General features: G+C 45.7%; 8 protein-coding genes across 8 annotated transcripts; 4 read left to right on the top strand and 4 right to left on the bottom strand.

Annotated features, from left to right (window-relative positions):
• Window positions 1-117: 117 nt before the first annotated feature.
• On the top strand, window positions 118-2,460 carry HK407_01g01120 (AAA ATPase; the record flags this gene model as incomplete). The annotated part of the gene is made up of 1 exon (XM_060420114.1): window positions 118-2,460. The coding sequence occupies one exon, from the start codon at window positions 118-120 to the stop codon at window positions 2,458-2,460; it is 2,343 nt and encodes a 780-aa protein (XP_060277676.1).
• Window positions 2,461-2,518: 58 nt separating this feature from the next.
• Window positions 2,519-3,103, top strand: HK407_01g01110 (guanylate kinase; the record flags this gene model as incomplete). Its single annotated transcript, XM_060420113.1, has 1 exon — window positions 2,519-3,103. One exon carries the CDS (start codon window positions 2,519-2,521, stop codon window positions 3,101-3,103), a length of 585 nt encoding a protein of 194 aa, XP_060277675.1.
• A 69-nt stretch (window positions 3,104-3,172) lies between these two features.
• On the bottom strand, window positions 3,173-4,957 carry HK407_01g01100 (dynamin; the record flags this gene model as incomplete). Its single annotated transcript, XM_060420112.1, has 1 exon — window positions 3,173-4,957. The coding sequence occupies one exon, from the start codon at window positions 4,955-4,957 to the stop codon at window positions 3,173-3,175; it is 1,785 nt and encodes a 594-aa protein (XP_060277674.1).
• A 245-nt stretch (window positions 4,958-5,202) lies between these two features.
• On the top strand, window positions 5,203-6,156 carry HK407_01g01090 (uncharacterized protein; the record flags this gene model as incomplete). The annotated part of the gene is made up of 1 exon (XM_060420111.1): window positions 5,203-6,156. The coding sequence occupies one exon, from the start codon at window positions 5,203-5,205 to the stop codon at window positions 6,154-6,156; it is 954 nt and encodes a 317-aa protein (XP_060277673.1).
• Window positions 6,157-6,231: 75 nt separating this feature from the next.
• Window positions 6,232-7,443, top strand: HK407_01g01080 (uncharacterized protein; the record flags this gene model as incomplete). The annotated part of the gene is made up of 1 exon (XM_060420110.1): window positions 6,232-7,443. The coding sequence occupies one exon, from the start codon at window positions 6,232-6,234 to the stop codon at window positions 7,441-7,443; it is 1,212 nt and encodes a 403-aa protein (XP_060277672.1).
• Window positions 7,444-7,485: 42 nt separating this feature from the next.
• HK407_01g01070 (uncharacterized protein) lies at window positions 7,486-8,628 on the bottom strand (the record flags this gene model as incomplete). The annotated part of the gene is made up of 1 exon (XM_060420109.1): window positions 7,486-8,628. One exon carries the CDS (start codon window positions 8,626-8,628, stop codon window positions 7,486-7,488), a length of 1,143 nt encoding a protein of 380 aa, XP_060277671.1.
• A 56-nt stretch (window positions 8,629-8,684) lies between these two features.
• HK407_01g01060 (putative mechanosensitive ion channel protein) lies at window positions 8,685-10,541 on the bottom strand (the record flags this gene model as incomplete). The annotated part of the gene is made up of 1 exon (XM_060420108.1): window positions 8,685-10,541. One exon carries the CDS (start codon window positions 10,539-10,541, stop codon window positions 8,685-8,687), a length of 1,857 nt encoding a protein of 618 aa, XP_060277670.1.
• Window positions 10,542-10,588: 47 nt separating this feature from the next.
• HK407_01g01050 (putative structural maintenance of chromosomes protein) lies at window positions 10,589-13,594 on the bottom strand (the record flags this gene model as incomplete). Its single annotated transcript, XM_060420107.1, has 1 exon — window positions 10,589-13,594. One exon carries the CDS (start codon window positions 13,592-13,594, stop codon window positions 10,589-10,591), a length of 3,006 nt encoding a protein of 1,001 aa, XP_060277669.1.
• Between the last annotated feature and the right edge of the window lie 5 nt (window positions 13,595-13,599).

The raw sequence follows: 13,599 nt of genomic DNA, 5'->3' as shown, positions 1-13,599 counted from the left end.
AGCATGATGGATATTTAATGCACAGTGAGCATCATGGGATTGTAAAACCTGAATGCAAGGTGTAAGGTGATGTTTGTTTGCAGAAACAAGCATAAAAACAAAACAGATCAGCCCCCCATGGCAATGGCGTTTGATGAGAAGGACCTTTCTACGGCCATTCTTGAGTCGAAGACGAAGAATACGCTGATAGTTTGCGACAAGGGCTGTGAGAGCCTTAGGACGTACCAGGTGGGGCTGAATCCAGCAACACTTAATGAGCTGGAGCTTTTTGAGTCTGACTATGTCAGGATGCTGGGGAAGAAGAAGGCGGAGCTAATATTCAGCACGGTTGCGCTTGAGTGTGTGCCGCCAAGGCATATTGCAGTGATGCGTGACGGTAGATTCAATCTGCGAGTGAGGATAACGGACACGGTGAAGCTGTACAGGGTTGATAAGAACATACCGGTGGTGAGCAAGCTGAACTTTCTTCCGATCCGGGACACGGCAGAGACTATTGGAGGAAACATATTTGATGAGTTTGTGAAGCCGTTTCTTGACTTTAACTTTATGCCTCTTACAATAGGATCGATATATGGGATCAGCTCTGGGATAGGAAGGGTGGAGTTCAAGGTGACGAAGATGGTTGATGCGCAGGACATGGACATTAAGCACGGATCTGTGACGTCGATGACATCTGTGTACTGCGACGAGATGATATCGAGGGAGGATGTTGAGAAGGAGTTCAACATGGTTGGGTACGACGATGTGGGGGGGTGCAGGACACAGATGGCGAAGATAAGGGAGCTGGTTGAGCTTCCGCTGAGGCATTCCCAGCTGTACTCGAGGATAGGAGTGAAGCCTCCGAAAGGAATACTGCTGTATGGACCGCCAGGAACAGGAAAGACGCTGATAGCAAGGGCAATTGCGAACGAGACAGGTGCGTTTCTGTTCCTGATCAATGGGCCAGAGATTATGTCGAAGATGGCGGGGGAGAGTGAATCGAACCTGAGGAAGGCATTTGAGGAGGCAGAGAAGAACTCGCCGTCGATTATTTTTATTGATGAGATTGATGCGCTTGCACCGAAGAGAGATAAGTCGCAAGGAGAGGTTGAGAAGAGGGTTGTGAGCCAGCTGCTGACGCTGATGGACGGGATGAAGTCGCGCAGCAATGTGATTGTACTTGGAGCAACAAACAGGCCAAACTCGATTGATCCGGCACTGAGAAGATACGGAAGGTTTGACAGGGAGATTGAGATTGGGGTGCCTGACGAGACAGGAAGGCTGGAGATACTGAGGATCCATACGAAGAACATGAAGATGGACGAGTCTGTTGACCTTGTGGCAATCAACAAGGAGCTGCATGGGTTTAGTGGAAGCGATCTTGCTTCGTTATGCAGTGAGGCCGCGCTGCAGCAGATAAGAGAAAAGCTACCTCAGATTGATCTTGATAGCGAAAAGATTGATGCGTCGATTCTTGCATCGCTGAAGGTGACCAATGATAATTTCAAGTATGCAATTGAGCATACGGACCCGAGCTCGTTGCGAGAGACTGTTATACAATCTCCAAATGTTAAATGGACAGATATTGGAGGACTTGAGATGGTGAAGCGAGAGCTGAGAGAGACTGTGCAGTATCCTGTTGAGTATCCCGAGAAGTTTATCAAGTTTGGGATGACGCCAGCAAAAGGAGTCTTGTTCTATGGGCCGCCTGGGTGTGGAAAGACGCTTCTTGCGAAGGCTGTTGCAACTGAATGCAAGGCGAACTTTATTTCGATCAAAGGGCCTGAACTTCTTTCGATGTGGGTTGGGGAATCTGAGTCGAACATCCGGGATCTTTTTGCAAGGGCAAGAGGGGCGGCGCCGTGTGTGCTGTTTTTTGACGAAATAGACTCTATTGCGAAGGCAAGGACGGGGAATGATGGAAGCAGCGGAGTTACTGACAGGATGCTGAACCAGCTGCTGTCTGAGATGGATGGGATCAACCAGAAGAAGAATGTATTTGTGATAGGCGCAACGAACAGGCCTGATCAATTGGACAGTGCATTGACGAGGCCAGGAAGGCTTGACCAGCTAGTGTATATTCCGCTGCCTGATCTTGATAGCAGGCTGTCTATTCTGAAGGCCACGCTGAGGAAGACACCGCTGTCACAGGAGATTGATTTAAAACAGCTTGCAGAGGCCACGGATAAGTTTTCTGGAGCGGATCTTTCGGAGATTTGCCAAAGAGCATGTAAGCTGGCAATCAGGGAGACGATTGAGTATGAGCTTGAGCAGAAAAGGAAAGGGTCTGAGATGATGGAAGTTGAAGATCCGGTTCCGTACCTCAGGCCTGACCATCTTGTGCAGGCAATGAAGACGGCAAGGCGTAGTGTGTCTGAGAAGGAGATTGAAAGATATGAGGCGTTTGCAAGATCTATGAAGGTTGACATAAGGAAATTTGAGAAGAAGAGGGATCTGAATGATGACGGGCTTTATGAATAAAGTAGGTGTTGTGTTTGCAAGTTTAAGAATGGTTTTGTTTGATTAATCTGAAGCCCTGATGCCTGGGATTGATAAGCATCTTGTGCTTACGGGCCCAAGTGGATCTGGAAAGTCAACGATTGTTGGATATGTTCTTGCGGCCTTTCCGTTTAGGTTTTGCATATCACACACTACAAGGATGCCGAGGGAAGGAGAGGAGGACGGAGTAGAGTATTTCTTCACAGCAAAGGATGTATTTGAGGAGATGATACATGATGGTAAGATCATTGAGTATGCTGAGTACAATGGAAACTACTACGGAACTTCAGCTTCGCAGATAGATACTGCTGAGGACAGGCTTCTGCTTGACCTGGAATATAATGGTGTTTTGCACTGCAAGGAGAAGTATCCTGGGTTTGTGGTGGTGTATATTGACTGCAGGAAGGATGTTGCTTATGAAAGATTGAATGCAAGGATGAACGGAAAGAGGCGTGATGAGATTGAAGGAAGAATGCGCCTGTATGATGAGTTTGGCTCAATTAAAAGAAAGTGTGATTATATAATTGACAACAGCAACTCGTTGGAGAGCTCAAAGAGAAGAATTGCAGAGATAATTGCCATGGAGTTTGAACTGCATCCAAGAGATTCAGGATTGGCACAGTAAGAAGATGATAATAAATGCTTGTGCTATTTGTATTGTGAGATTTACATTTGCAATTGGTGATGATTGAATTTATTTGTGATTGTGTCTTGAAATGCCGTTTATAGCCAAGAGCGAATGCTTCAGCATGTTCAATTCCTCCCTGACTCTGCTTCTTTCTTCAACGATTTCGGGATGCTCTGTAAGCAAAGCGCTATCTATTTGCAATCCTTGCATTATTCCCAATCCCTCTGTGCCGATGTAATCGCAGAAGTAGTAATGAACCGCCTTGCTTGTATAGTTTCTCAGTTCTTTTTCTACAACCAAGAGATATGCAGTAACCAATTCTTTCAGCAGTTTTACTTCAAATCCTTTGTTGTCTGCATATGTATCCTTGTTACTGTTGAGCATGCTAAGCAGACCAAATTCATTCCTGGATGTCCTTCGCAAAATCACTTCTATGATTCCTTTTCTATCGAAATCCGGATGGTCAACATTTACATGCGATGCTTGGATCAATCCATACAAACGCACGGCGGCATTGATCTCTGCGTGCTGTGTTTCTATGCATTCGCAAATTCTTTGGTTCAGCATGGCCGTGAGCTCTTCGAATCGCGGGCTCGATATTGACTGAACCTCATCAATCATCCTCTTCACAATGTGCTCGATCTTTCCAACGTACATCTCACACATCTTTGCTATATTTATCTTCACCACATCATGGAACACAGCCTCAGGCACAAACAGATACGACGATCTTTTCAGCCGTGCATGCAAGTTATCAAAGCATACCGCATATCTGCTGCAGTAGAACACATCTTTAAGCTCCTCAAGAAACCCAGACTGATGCTTCACAAACACTCTCTGTGTGCATTCAACATCCCTGAATATCCCAAGCACCGCTTGATGATGCAGCATAATCAATGTCTTTGCATCGGTCGGTACACCGTCCGCTTCAAGTTCCTGAAGCCTCTGGCTCTTGTCGCATATGTTGTTTCTTATTGATGCTCTGATTCTCGGTATTGCTTCAATTGCCATATTGTGGAATATTTCGTTCAGCCTTTGGATGAGATAGTCAGATCCAATGCGCGGATACATCTGGCAATACACAGAATTCCTTTTGAGATACGCAATTTCCCTAGATATCGTGTCTTGGATGCTCAGGCCATCAGCAATGTCCTGCTGGCGTCTATTAATGACACCAACATATCCAAGCATTAGCTTTGGGTGCTTGTTGGCCAATATATCCATGCAGTTTGTGCCTTCGTCCATGAGATCCATCTTGGTTACAACTCCTAGTGTTCTCTTCAGCTGCGGATCGGCTTTCTTTGCAATCTTTAGTGCTTCGTTCGTTGCAATGTCTGCATTTGCATTGACCAGTGCGAGTATTACCGATGACTCCTTGACTGCATAGCTCAGTGCGATTTTTTCAACCTGTGCCTCAATGTCGTCGGGCTGATCACCGCTGGGCACCTTGACAAGCCCTGGCAAATCAATGAGCGTCATTTCAAGCATTCCATTTAGCCTAACAAGCACCACAATCGGCTTTTCACTGATTCCTTTGTTGCTGCCACACATCTCTGCCATTCTTTTTGCTATTTCAGCCTGTGCAGCTGCAAAGTCAAGCACCTGATGCTCGATGTGATCAAACTGCACGCTTTCCACACCATCTATGCTTTTTCTTATGTGCAGTACGATTGGGCACCGTGTCACAAGGCCTACTCCGCGTGGAAGAAGCTCTCTTCGCAAGATCTGCTCAAGAACACTGCTCTTTCCACTGCTCTGTGCTCCTATTGCAACCACCTGCGGCGTCTCTATGCCCAGGTGGCAAACAGCCATGCCGATGTTCTGTAGCAGCTCAATGCTTCTTGAGTTCATATGGGGGCCAGTGAAGCTCAACGGCGTTTGCATGCAGCACGGTGCATTGGCGAATATTCCAATGCCCAGGCACAGCCCTGAATGAGGGAGTCGATATTTTCGGGCAAGATTCCAATAACGTGCCCAAGCGAAGAGATTCCATGGCAGATGAAATGTGAGACGACGGAGTCGAGATACGCCTGATAGACACCCGGGACATATTTACATTCTACTTAAATGCAATATCTCCAAGCGATTTCTATGTGATGAAGAGGGAACAGGACATTATTGTTGATTACGACAGGTTTGTAAATGCGTTGGTGAAAATGCTGCATGGGCTACAAAATGGAAGGTTGAGCGGGATATTTTCAAGAGAAACAAACAGGTTTGTGTTTGTGGAGAAGGACGAGTTCAGGAACATTGTGCGGCTCGAGCTACAGTTTTCAAAGCCTGACGAGTCGCACTACAAGCAGTACCTGGGAGACATCCTGAGCAGGATGGAGTCTGACAACATAAGGCTGATCAAGGAAAATGAGATGCTGAGAGAGAAGTGCAAGAGCTATGAGCGTGATGCAAAGGATAGGACAAGGTATCTTGAAGAAGAGCTTGCAAAGGCACAGAAGAAGGCAGACAAGCTGCTGAGGGAGAACACAGGGCTCATAGAAGGCATGAAAGCAAGCAGCGAGGATCTTGGCAAGCTAAACAGCAGGATATATGAGCTTGAAAAGGAAAACAGTAGGCTGCAGTATGATCTTGAAAAGCTAAAGCTCCAGGATGTAAAGAATGCAAGTCTTGCTGAAAAGACACAGGAAATCGATGAAGAAAATAGAAAACTGAAGAATGAAATAGGCACAGCCAACGAGATAATCAGGAAATACATGGATGAAATTGCACAGATGAAGAGCACAGCTGCAGAAAATGAAGAGCGAACAAAGGACATTCGGTCAGACAGCAAGAAGCTTAAAGTAGAGCTTGATGCGCTTAGGAGTAAGGCAAAGGATCTAGAGGAGCGGAACAAAAGAATGTCCGATGATGCAAAGGCCAAGGATTCAAGGCTTAAAGAGCTGGAAATTGAAAACGGAAAGCTTCTGAAGAAACTTGAGAATGCTCAGAGCGTGTATAGCCATTTCTACAATAAAAACATCGAGAATCCAGGTCCTGGGGTGTATTCGGATAACGAGAGTCTATTTTCTATTGTTCCTGAATCGCCTCCTCATTGATTGTCATTTATCAATTGTAGAAATTGCTAAGGCAAATGTTTAATAAAGTTTTTGTTGTTGAGCTGTTTTCCTCGGATGATTGGATGGATTGTGGAAAACAGCCTTGGAATGCTTCCAGCAGTGATGGAAAGGCAGATGCATGGATTTCCACTTCAATGCACAGATTGCTCAGGCAATACGTCCACTATGTACCACAATTGCCAGAATGAATGCTCAATCACGTACATCCAAGCAATATCTGCAAAAGCCAGCGTTGTGCATCCTACATCAAGGTTTATTGTCAGAGGATACCAATGGAATCGTGGCATCACGGCCAGAATATGCTTTGAGACAACAGCTGCATGCAATCAAACATACTTTGCTTTGGACACAAATGCATCTAGAATTGCTCACTTTACATGTTTTGATACAACAGTGCTTTATATGTTCATGGATAATCCAGAAGCTCCATACAGAGCATTCTACTGCTGCTTCAATGGATGCAGTTTACTAAGAAACCAGCACATTCGAATGCATGAGCTTGTACTCTTTCAAGACACATACTTATACCAGTTAGAGGACTGCTCCTCGTACGAGCTCATCATTAATCACATAAACATCAAGAGTAAGCATAATTCACGGTGCAATATCCACTACAATTGGGCAGATTTCGATTCTCAAGAGCACATGCAACCCGGAGAATGCATCATCCAGCCATCCTTGGACAAGCTTGCATACATTGTGCACGGATGCTGCTGTGTGTTTTGCTTCAAGAAATTCCAAACAATCGCTTCGTTGGCATTCCACATAAACCGCATTCATTCGGGCTACGGATGCACTGTAGACAACGAATCATCCATACTAACAAAAACAGCAGTATGTAGCACAGATGAGCATCACATACAAAAACCATATGCTATGCATCACAAAAACATCTTTTATGTATCCACAGGCTACAAACGAAACAGAAACTTGCACAGGCAAAACACAGGTCTGTGCCTGGCAGAACAGAACATCAGCAATGTATGTGAACACAACAACTCTGCACTCAGCCACTTGCTCTGCAAGAACATCAACCGTACTCAAAACCGTGACCTAAATGCTCTGATGGCAAAGTGGAACACACTCAGAATACATCAAAACACAAACACCATTATGCAAGACATCGAGCACATAGCCAGCCATGAAAAAGACAATCCAGAAACAATCAACTTCTTGCTTGCTCTGTATCACAAGTCTATCATAAATCCGGACGAATTAGCAAGACTGCTATATCTCTTATTCCAGAATAAATCAAATATCCGATGATAATCCACAATATTTCAGCGTATCTCAAAGTACGCAATTCAATCAGCATTCCATCAGCTCACACACAGTAATATCTCGTTTTACTGCAGACGAACTCCCACTTTTGTAACGGAATCTGAACCTTCCATTCCGTTCGTTTTTACCCACAGCCATCGCTTCAGCGTCTCTAATCCTCAGATCCTTCACATTATACATCTTTGCTATTGCTTTGGCATGCTGCATCCTTCTACCGCTTAGGTTGTTCAGCTCATACCTCGCAAAATACGGCATAACCATCTCATCAATAACGCTTGGCTTGGGATCCTTACACCATTCAGGCTTTACTATCTCTGCATTCCTGCTGCAGCATCTTGCATATCCTGGCATGCATAAATGCCTTAATCCCTCGGGAAGCACATCTGCAACAGATACATCCCCACAAATATCTGCAATCACACCAAGAACACTTGTATTGTACGGATACGAGCTGTGACACACTCCCATCAAACACTCAGAATAACTCTCCTCATAGTCCTGCCACCTCAGCCTTCCAGACAACACATTCTCCGCAATCTTGTACGGATGCAAGCACATACTCTTCTTGATGCTCATGTAGCTCGTCTTCGTCATCATTTTCCTTCCGCATATCTGTATATGGTTTGTTATTGCTCGCAAGTCTCCTCCACTGTCTTCCATCATCATTTCAAAAACACTGCCATCAACCAGAATCCCTTCTCCATCACAGACCTTCTCCATTGCCTTCTTCACTTCATCAATCCCAGGCTTCTTTACATTCACAGTGTATACTCCCTTCAGGCATGCATCATTAGACGTCACAACTATTGGATGCGAAGCACTCACCAATGAGACAAGCCTTTCCACACTCTCCATAGCACCAGCTTCCACATCCTCCACCAAAACAAGATTCCTCTTGCCATTGATCGTTCCGCTCATCCCCAATGCTTTGTCAATCCACTCCATGCTTGCACTTGCATTCAACTCAACAACATTCAGTCCAAAAATGTTTGCAAGAACATAAACAAGAGACGTCTTGCCAATCCCAGAAGGCCCGCTCAGTAAGAGCATCCTTCCATGCTTCGGATACTCCCGCATCCATTCCAATGCTTTGTGGTGAATGTCATCACTGAAAACTAAGTCTGTGTATCTCCTCGGCCTATACTTCTCTATCCAAGGTATTTTCTCCATAGGGGCCTCCACATCCCAACTGCTCTATTTTGGCTACTCAAGCACTCTTCTTATTGCTATACATTCTTCAGAGAAATCGTTCTTGTCGGAAGCATGTACTCGATCTCCAATCCCTGCATTGCCCTGTTCAGAAACGACAGAAATTTTGTCTTGCGCTTCAGATACAACTCAAAGTTCTGCCAGCTGCTCTTGTACTGCATATAGACCTTCATGTGGAGCTTCGACGAGTCCTCAATGCACTCATGATTCAGCATCGTATACTCGGTATAATCCTCGGGATGGCTCTTCACAAAGTCGTCTATAAGCTCTTTCAGCCTCACTAGCTTCTTCTGATTGGTTCTGCTGTTGATCTGGATCTTGTGCGACTCCGCCATGATCCCACTCCTCCGCAGATTCCGAATTGCCTTCTGAGCCAGAACCGTGTTCAGTATTGTTATGTACGTTCCATCCCACCTGTAGAACACCGTTGAGAACACATTCAGCTCAGACACCACAAGATTCTCCTCAGCATTGTCCATCGTTATAAACACTCGGTCTCCAATGTCATACGGATGAATGAAAAACAGAAAAATAATGCTGCTTATCACACTCGATGAAAACGAGTTCGAAATAAAGTGCGTTCCAAAAAATGCAGATATCACTCCAATCGTTGTTATTCCTTCCCCTCCTGCCTTGATGTAAAGCATTGCCATCACAAGCACGCCTATCATCAGCTTGAACGCAAACGAAACCTTATCGACTGCCGAGTTCATGTGCTCAAGATTCTCTCTCAGAATGTGTCTTTCTCTATAGCTCTTCTCAATAAACTCCGTCAAGCTCCCTCTGCTGAATCTGTAGTCCTCATCAACTCCAATCTCCTTCATTAAAAACCTGAATATCTCGGGCTTCTGAAAATACAGTGACAGCTCAGACATCGGCCCAAGCCTTCCGTCCCTGCCAACCATTCTGTTTGCCTTGCTGTTTGCCCTGCTCCTCAGCCTTTGCGAAACCTGCATCATGTTTCCTCGGGAAACACTCGATCGGCGCATCAGCCTTTGGAACTCCTTCAGAATCACCCTTTTCCTGGGAAGCCCAAGATCATCCACATGCTCATTGCATTCATACAAATCCTCTAGGTACTCATTTATCGAACTGATTGCATCGCTTTTGCACACCATCTCCCCAGACACACCAATCCTGGGCTTAGCAGGCCTTCGTTGCTTGCCATCCATGCCTGCAAGCAGACTTATGAATGCATCCTCAAGCAACACCCTTCGTATCCTTCTTATATACACCGAATAGTTGAAGTTCATCGAAATCGCCCGGTGGAATACCCTTACTCCCCCAAGCATCACCGTAGCAACAAGAAAGCAGTTGAACAGATCACCAAAGAACAAGTCAAGCCCCTGTGCGTTGTTCATGCAGTAGTCCTTGTCCCTAAGAAACACCACTACAATACCGGTGATAAAAATAATACCTGCAGAAATATGCTCCGAAATCTCATTTGTGTAGTAAAAGAATGTGTTTAGACTGTTCGATCTCTTTAGACCTGCAAAGCTTATCTTGAATATCAAAAAGTTCAATGCAATAAACAGAAAAACGCTTCCAGAACACAAAAACAAAAAATTGCTCAAGCTTACCATAATCACATCTCCTTTCCTGGCCTTCATGCTCACTTCAATCTTCCATGTGCAAAAGGCAACAAGCAGTAGAGCAACACCTCCCAGGAAAATCCATCCAGACCTCTGCTGCAGTGTGCCCGCCGCACTGTTCTTCAACCTCTCAAAAGAGCTTGATGCCTCGGCCATTCCCTCATTTCCATATCCATAATCATTTCCTCCATCCTCTGTAGATGTATCAGACTCATGGGTGTAGTTGTGGCTGTCGCTGTCCTCAAGATCAATCCTTGCACTACTCTTTATCACTCCATCCATGAGGGTGCTGCTATCACAAGCATAGAATCAACAAAACATTTATTTCGTCACTTGATCTTACATATCCTCGACTTCCCATCCTGCATAAACACCTTAAATATGCTGTTTGCACTGTCAAACATCCCGTTCTTCAAAGACACAACCAGAAACTGTGCATTTCCAAACTCATTCCGTATTATCTCCCCAATACTTTGTGTGTGGCTAAGATCCAACGCAGAGTCTATCTCATCAAACACATAGAATGGCGACGGCCGGTATGCAAGCATCGAAAATATCAGGCTCAACGCCACAAGAGACCTCTGCCCTCCGCTCAGCTCCTCCAAGCACTCCTTCCAACTACCAATCTTCACTCTCAGCACATACTCCCCTGCCTCCTCATCAATCCTTGCATCAGAATCAGGTATAAAATACTTAAGAAATTTCCCAAGTCGTCCGTTAATATGCCTAAATGCTTTTTGCCTTTCATTCAGTCCAAGATCATCAAGCTTCATCACACTCTCACTAATTGCTGCCTTGTCCTTCTCTAACTTGCATATCTTCTCCTGCAGATCCTCAACCATCAGCTCGTTCCGCTCCAGCAAATCAAAGTTGGACGGATCCATAGTGCTTCGCCGCACTCCTCCAAGCTTCACTAGCTCCTCGCCAATCACTCTTTTCTTCTCCATAAGCCTTCGCCTCCCTTCTTCATCCATCCTAATCCTCCGTATGCAAAAATACCTCTCATCAAGCCCCAGCCGCATTATAGCATTCTTCAATCCATTCTCAACCATCATGCTTTCATCAAAAACATCCCATTCACTGCATACTTCCTTAATCATCTTCTCTAGCTCTCCATATGCTTTCATTATCTTATTCCTCATCCTTCCTATTTCCCTGTTCAGCCCCCTGTTCTCTTCCTCCAGCCTTTCTATCTCACCATCATTCCTAATCTTCATACTCATCTTCTCCTCATATCCTTCAACTATTTTCTGGTACTCGCATATCCTCTGCTCGCATACCCTCGTCTCCTCTTCATTCTTCATTTTCAACTCCTCAAGCATTCTTATCTCCTCTTTCACCTCCCTCTTGCGATCACTCATCCTCTTCGTCTCATTCATCTCTCTCTTCGCTATAATCATATTCTCCCTCACTGCCTTCAGCTCATTCCTAATGTCAATCTTCTCCCCATACACATCAGATATCACACTCATCCTTGCATCAATCTTCTTCTTCTCCTCTCCAAGCATTCTCCTTCGTGCATCAGCCTCCTTCATCCTCAGAACTTCCTCATACTCGTTTCGCAGCTCATCAAACCTCAGCTTGTTCATTGCCATCCTTCCAATCTCCCTTTCAATCTCCTCAATCTCCTTCCTGCGCACCACATCTACCCTCATTACATTCCTTCCTCCGCTCACCATCCCACGCGGGTCATACACTGTTCCATCAACCGTCACACACATCACCTTCTTCTCAAAACATACCCTCCTTGCTACTTCCCCATCCTCAAATACAAAAAAATTGCCAAACACAAACTCAATCGCCTTCCGCACACTTCCATCGAATCGCAGCAGATCAACCGCCCATATCCCTTTCTCCATCCTAATCGCCTTCTCCACTCCTTCATCATTTCTATTCGCTCGGATCTTCGAAAGCGGTATCACACTAACACTTCTATCAGCTCCGTTCAGCACCTTCCCTCCAACCTTCTCATCGCACGTTATCACATACTTCCCCCGGCCTCCCATCGCTACACATATCGCCTCAAAGTATTTCATGTCGCATATCTCAAAATTCTCATCCACCGTTCCAAAAACTCCTTCAATAAACGGATAGTTGATCCGAGACCTCATCCCATACAATCTCTTCCGCATCTTCTCCATCTCATCCTCATCAACCCTCAGCCTTTCAATCTCCTCCAGCCTCTCCTGGCAAAAACACACTTCTCCCATCAGGCTCAGCTCAACATCAATCTTAGACCTCATGCGCTTCAAGCTCGCAAGCTCCTCAGCCTTACTCACCACATCATGCAACCCTGCATCAACATCTCCAAGACTCTCAACCAGCACACTTTCCCTCGCAATCAGCTCATTCATGTCATATTTTGCACTCATCTCTTTCATTGCTGCAAGCTCCTCCTCCTTTCTGATCATCATCTCCTTCACTCCTTTACGCTTCATCCCTTCAATCTTAAGCCTTTCCTCATCCATCGCCGCCTTGGCCCACATCACATCCCCTTCTTCATCCATTCTCCTCATCCTCTCAATTATCCTCTCATTCTCCTCAATGCGTCCAGCTCCACCGCCATACTTCTCCACATACTCTACCAGCCCTCTAACTGCACACTCCGCATCGCACATGCACATCAAATAGCACACTTCATCCAAGTCATCCGCCAGGCGCTTCTTCCTCTCATCAACATCCCTGCTTTCAACATACCTTGTGCGCTCCTCACGCAGCTTGCCATAAAACGGCGAAATCCTCCTCTTCAGCATCTCGCTGACATCCCTCAGCTTCGCCTCCTTCTTTTCAATCGCCTGCATCGCCTTCTCCTTCTCGCTCTCGTAACACCTTGTTCCTGCCGCCTCTCCCACAAAATTCTTCAAGTCGTCACTCTTCATGCTCAGAATTCGTGTTATGTGCCCCTGCATCACCACAGACGACAGCATTCCTCGCGACTGCAGCCCCATCGACATACAGAACTTACTCAGCCCAGACTGTGTGCACACATGGCCATTCACATAGTGCTTCGTTCTTCCATCCGCATCAATCGTCCGCGAAACCCGGATCTCGTCGCAATGCTCATATCCCGGCGGGCTTCTGCCCTTCTCCTTGTTGCAAAACACAACGTCCACCCTGCATTCGCTCCTGTGCACATTCACAAGCTCCTTCAGGCTGTCTGCACGCAACGCCTTAGCAGTCTCAAGCCCAAGCGCAAACAAAACCCCGTCAAGCACATTCGACTTTCCGGATCCGTTCATCCCGGTTATTGCATTGAACGAGCAGTCAATTCCTGCAACCACAGTCCTCTCCTCATAGCACTTGAACCCATCAAGAACTATCTCTTTGATGAACATCAGGG

This window comes from Ordospora pajunii (assembly GCF_021821965.1).
Source record: "Ordospora pajunii strain FI-F-10 chromosome Unknown Cg_01, whole genome shotgun sequence".
Classification (NCBI taxonomy): domain Eukaryota; kingdom Fungi; phylum Microsporidia; family Ordosporidae; genus Ordospora; species Ordospora pajunii.
This window is presented reverse-complemented; position numbering and strand designations above follow the sequence as displayed.